The sequence below is a fragment of the Oncorhynchus tshawytscha genome, linkage group LG31 (genome assembly GCF_018296145.1).
Source record: "Oncorhynchus tshawytscha isolate Ot180627B linkage group LG31, Otsh_v2.0, whole genome shotgun sequence".
In the NCBI taxonomy this organism is placed as follows: domain Eukaryota; kingdom Metazoa; phylum Chordata; class Actinopteri; order Salmoniformes; family Salmonidae; genus Oncorhynchus; species Oncorhynchus tshawytscha.
Window position 1 is genome coordinate 14,803,753 of NC_056459.1, and position 5,798 is coordinate 14,809,550.

At 44.4% G+C, this 5,798-nt stretch overlaps 1 protein-coding gene across 3 annotated transcripts in view; it reads right to left on the reverse strand.

Moving 5' to 3' along the window:
- Positions 1–3,323, reverse strand: part of LOC112229655 (probable GPI-anchored adhesin-like protein PGA18) — a 22,247-nt gene extending 18,924 nt beyond the window's left edge. Inside the window, exons 1-4 of one of the 3 annotated variants that reach the window (XM_042310467.1) lie at positions 3,115–3,323; positions 2,943–3,001; positions 373–2,860; positions 146–213 (exon numbers count right to left, since the gene is read on the reverse strand). In XM_042310467.1, coding sequence (XP_042166401.1) covers positions 402–2,860; positions 2,943–3,001; positions 3,115–3,137 — 2,541 coding nt within the window. In that variant the 5' untranslated portion in view covers positions 3,138–3,323 and the 3' untranslated portion in view covers positions 146–213; positions 373–401. Of the gene's footprint in view, positions 1–145; positions 214–372; positions 2,861–2,942; positions 3,002–3,114 lie in introns of those variants that run through there. The other 2 variants (XM_042310466.1, XM_042310465.1) reach the window with 2 other exon arrangements.
- Between the last annotated feature and the right edge of the window lie 2,475 nt (positions 3,324–5,798).

The window sequence follows — 5,798 nt, forward strand, 5'->3', positions numbered from 1 at the left end:
TGTTAAGCCCAACACAGCTTCAAGCTCATTGTAGAGGTCCAGTCATGCAACATCTTAACAAATGCCAGCATTCAAAAAGTCCTGCTGGACCAAGCAGACATGTCAGTAAAAACAACTTAATGGATACAGTGAGACTGAACTTGGATAAGATTCAATGTTATTTATTAAAACCATTGAAGTACAGCGCCTGGCATCACTTCATGGTCTCAGCACCTAGAAGACAAACAGTAGATTATTAACAAGCAAACATGAAGACAGGCTGCCCAATTCTGATTACTACCCCCAATTTTCAAGAGCAGAGTAACAAAAAGATCAATAAGCTGCCCGTGTAAACCTAACAGGCTAAGTAGCATAAAAATAAACACCAATCACCTCAACTGGTGGTTACAGCTCTCACTTAGTCATGTTCTGGCCTCCCATCTAGTAGAGTGTGAGACTTGGACGTAGGGAGTGCTGGGACCCTCCTGTTTGGCAGGTGGAGTGTGGTTTTGCTGTAGCTTGTTAACACTTGAGCTGGTTTTGGAGTGGCTAGTGGAGGCACTGCGCCCACTATGAATACGGTCTTTGAGCCGACGGATATGAGTGCCACCGTAGCGTGCTGGGATGTTGTAGATGTAGACCAGAACAACGCTTTGAGGTGTGGTGGTACTGCTGGTCCTGCTCTGGGTAGGTCCTCCGGTATAGCTAGGGATTGACTTCACAGCATTGGGAGTATAGCTGCGCTGATAGCTTTGCCTGGGGGCAGGTTTAGAGGTGCTTGGTTTCTGGACATAGGTTGAAGCACTGCCACCCTGGTTAGAACTGGAAAGGATGGAGATTGGCCCACTACTGACAACATAACTAGGCTGGTAGTCCCCCACCTGACCAGAGACTTGTCTGTGGTTGCTGTCGGCAGGTGTAGTGCTACCTAGCTTCTGGTTGGCGGCAAAGACATTCTGGCTGTAGATTGAAGCACTGCCACCCTGGTTAGAACTGGAAAGGATGGAAATTGGCCCACTACTGGCAACATAACTAGGCTGGTAGTCCCCCACCTGACCAGAGACTTGTCTGTGTTTGCTGTCGGCAGGTGTAGTGCTACCTGGCTTCTGGTTTGCGGCAAGGACATTCTGGCTGTAGATTGAAGCACTGCCACCCTGGTTAGAACTGGAAAGGATGGAAATTGGCCCACTACTGGCAACATAACTAGGCTGGTAGTCCCCCACCTGACCAGAGACTTGTCTGTGTTTGCTGTCGGCAGGTGTAGTGCTACCTGGCTTCTGGTTTGCGGCAAAGACATTCTGGCTGTAGATTGAAGCACTGCCACCCTGGTTAGAACTGGAAAGGATGGAAATTGGCCCACTACTGGCAACATAACTAGGCTGGTAGTCCCCCACCTGACCAGAGACTTGTCTGTGTTTGCTGTCGGCAGGTGTAGTGCTACCTGGCTTCTGGTTGGCGGCAAAGACATTCTGGCTGTAGATTGAAGCACTGCCACCCTGGTTAGAACTGGAAAGGATGGAAATTGGCCCACTACTGGCAACATAACTAGGCTGGTAGTCCCCCACCTGACCAGAGACTTGTCTGTGTTTGCTGTCGGCAGGTGTAGTGCTACCTGGCTTCTGGTTTGCGGCAAGGACATTCTGGCTGTAGATTGAAGCACTGCCACCCTGGTTAGAACTGGAAAGGATGGAAATTGGCCCACTACTGGCAACATAACTAGGCTGGTAGTCCCCCACCTGACCAGAGACTTGTCTGTGTTTGCTGTCGGCAGGTGTAGTGCTACCTGGCTTCTGGTTTGCGGCAAGGACATTCTGGCTGTAGATTGAAGCACTGCCACCCTGGTTAGAACTGGAAAGGATGGAAATTGGCCCACTACTGGCAACATAACTAGGCTGGTAGTCCCCCACCTGACCAGAGACTTGTCTGTGTTTGCTGTCGGCAGGTGTAGTGCTACCTGGCTTCTGGTTTGCGGCAAAGACATTCTGGCTGTAGATTGAAGCACTGCCACCCTGGTTAGAGGTAAACATGCTCTGGCGTGGTGTTGCACCAAGGGTAGAGCCAGGCTTGTAGGTTCCATAGGAGTTTTTACTAAGCGTAGAACTCGGGGTAAAGAGACTGGAGCTAGACCCCAGGCTAAGTATAGGGATACTGCTGCTTTTGGAGGCAACATCTATACTCTGGGCATATTGACTAGAAGTTGAACCACTACTGGCGGAGGCATATCTACTCTGGTATGGCTTGACATATTGAGAGAAGCTGGGCTTGTACGCATTTGTTGCACTCCCACCTTCAGTAGACCCAAAATGCAGAGGACCTGGTCTAAATGAAGTTCCTGAAGAACCACGTGAGGGAGCTTGAAGGTAAGGGGTGGAAGCCATTTCCCTTACGGACTGGTAGATTCCGCTTTGTGCCACAGAATTCTGGGGGGTTGCTTTGAATAAATGGCTTCCCAGGAAATTCTGAACAGATCCAGAGTTGCTTGAATGAGGCTGTAATGGAAAGGTTTTGGGCTGGATTCCCTTTGCGTCCCAACTTGAAACCATCTTCACTGCACTAGGGTTGGTGACACTTTGGCCTGAGGTTATACTGGCACGGGTGTGACGCTTGTTGTGGCTGACAGAGGTTCTACTGCCTATAGAGCCAGAGAGGCCTAACATTCTTGGGGCAGGCTGGATAGAGTTTGAAGCAGAGCCTCTGTGGGATAGTTCCTGGTTATGGGTGTTGGGGCCAGTCTCTCTGGGAGTAGCATCACTCTGGACAGATCCTGAAGTACTAAAAGTTGGTTTGATTGGATCCTGAGGATAGCCATCACCTGGTTGTTTCTGTTCATCTTCCACTTGGGAAGAGCCAGAATACATGTAGCCTCTTAATCTCTGGGCATCTAAACAGATTAAGGGAATTATGAGTCGCCGCAATTTTAAGGCTGGTCTTCAACAAAACACAATGTATTGTTTATGCCTTACCATGTGGAGCACAAGCAGATCTTAAATGTTCTGAGAATATGGAGCAAAGCAACACGATCCTGTAAAGAAAAGAAATTCAGTGCCTGTGCAACACAAGTGAAATTTAACAACATCAAAAGGTCAAGCAGGACCCATGTAGTAGATCAACAACACATTGTTCAAAGACTCTTACCACAAATTAATTCCAAAAGCCATATCTAAGTACCAACAGACAAGCCACCACTATAGTTGCCAAGTTGACCACTTAAGCCCACTGTGATTTACTGCCTTGCTTAGTTGCCATACTAGCTGGGAGTATATTTATTGCCTGAACCTGCAATTGCCATTCAATCACTGGCTCATTGATTGATCACGTTCAGCTTTATGTCTTTGTTGAGAGAACAGATTTTAAATCAATCAAGGATGGAGGAAGGAAGAAGTTAAGGGGAGAATTGCTTACTCTCGCGTCCTCTCTCCTCACCTCCTTCTCAAAACCCATTGAAGAAGCAGATCAGAGGGGCGGGACCTCTGGCATTCTCATCCAATGGGTTTTGAGAAGGAGACAAGGAGAGAGGACTCGAAGAGTAAGCAATTGAGATCTTCCCAATCAGAGAGTTAAGAAATTCATCCAAACAAGAGGGCTATCGTTATGACATCACAATGACATGCAGCTGAACATGATCAATCAAGCAAACAGTGATGACGACTGCATTTTCATACAGGCAACCCAATTAAGATTTTTTTCCCACGCTAGTTGGTCTTTTTTCAGAACTATTTTTCAGAGCTGATCTGATGGTCAAAAGACCAATTAGTGGGGAAAAAAAATCAGAATTGGACTGTGTGTCTAAACACAGCCAAACATACACCCACCTGATATACCAACTACATAAGGCAGAAAGGATGTGTTTCAACAAGCAGCCCAATTTAGATTTTTTTCCCACCACTAGTCGGCCTTTCCACCAATCACATTGGATCTTTTCACATCAGATCTTTCTCAGAGCTGATCAGATTGGTCAAAAGACCAATTAGTTTATTAAAAGAAAATGTGATTGGGGCTGCCTGTCTAAACACAGCCCAAGTCAAAGCGCAAGCGGGCCTAAATTTGCTAGCTGGCAGCAATTGCATTTTTTAGTCTGTGCGTGCTGTAGTACTTAAATGCCCACACCAGCAGAAATTCTGGATTTTATTTGAATGTTACAAACCACCAGCATGGCATTGTTTATTAATCAGAAACAGCTGCAAAGTTATTCCATGGAGCAATTTAAAATAGGGTGTGCAAACTTATGATTTTGGACCTTCACTTTTTTTTTTTACCAGAAAATTATCTTTAATTCTTTTCACTTTTTTAGCTAGTCTGTACTCAAAAATAAATTAACATAATAGATAATTATATATATATATATATATATACACACACACACATATATAAGGCACTGAATCTCAGTGCAATAGGATGTATCACATCTGGCTGTGATTGGGAGACGGCGCACAATTGGCCCACATTAAATGCACTATGCATTATGTGGGTTGAATGCTGTAATAACACAGAATAAAACAATTCATAAAAGTCCCTTGACGGTAGTGACTGCTTATCACTTATTAACCATCATTTATTCACATTACATTACTTTATAAAATATTTCAGTTGTTGTGTATGTTACATTTGCTTTATTTTATTACTTTATTATTTAATACCAAATCATCATCTCTGTAGAGCTGCTGCCTATGCTGTCTGACAATATCACCATTTTCGTAGTTCTTCAAAGTAAATAAGGCCTATAGATCATGTATTTTCAGGGAGATACCTCGCAAAGCAACTGCTGTCTGTCCCTCACGATCACGCATGCTTGTCTCTGCTCTCCCTCCCATTCTCTTTCCTACACTAACCTAATGTAGCAGGCTTGAAAGAAACACAGAACCGACAAGTAGGCGCAAAATGGATTATGATCATGGTAGTTAATTACGTTTTTTTTGCGCTAAACTGTGTTTAATATTGGCCTGTTGGAAACGCCCTACTACATCGCACAGTTCGGGCTTGATCTGGTATGCACATTGAGCTCACAGAAAAAACAATTGAACAGATGTGTCAATTAACCGAAAAATAACCTACATTTCGGCTAATCAGTCAGCACTAGGATTACGTCCGTTATGATTATCACGTCACATTGTGCGATGTACACCAATTTAAAATCTTTATACGAATTTGACTACATTGTGATTACAGAATTGAAGCAAATCGTACAATCTAATATTGCTTTCAGGCCACGTCGACTGCAGCGGTGTATTTGATCTGCGCATGTGCCAGCACCAGCAGCGCAAACCTCACACTTTTAGGTGATGTCATGGTGGCTTTGTCTAGCTAAATTCACGTGTAGAAACATGTCATCGGGTGTAAAGGTCGTCTCGCGCCGAACTGCGCATGTGCTGGCCGTGAACTCAAAGGGACTCCTTCGATATAGTTGTTTGTGACGAAAATGAAAACGTGTCAGTTTGTCGCTTTCACGAAGTTGGAGTAATAACATGTTCAACAGTATGTAACCTGGCGCAAGTTATGACATTACTAACCAGAACGTCACTAATAGGTCCGGTATCACATCATCAACTTGTATCCACCACATTTTTACCAACATGGCAGAATATTGTTCTAAAGCTGTATCAGTGGTACTAGGTTGTAGTGATCATAAATTGGTTGCACTCTAGGAAAACTAAAATACCAAAGGCTGGCCCTAAAATAATCTACAGAAGGTGCTACAGAAGTGTGCATTAAGGATGATCCTGAAATGTCACTAGGTTAGTTTATTAAATGATTTATGAGTATAGCTGATAAGCATGCCCCTTTAAAAGAAAATGCACTGTGAAGTCAATCAGTGCCCATGG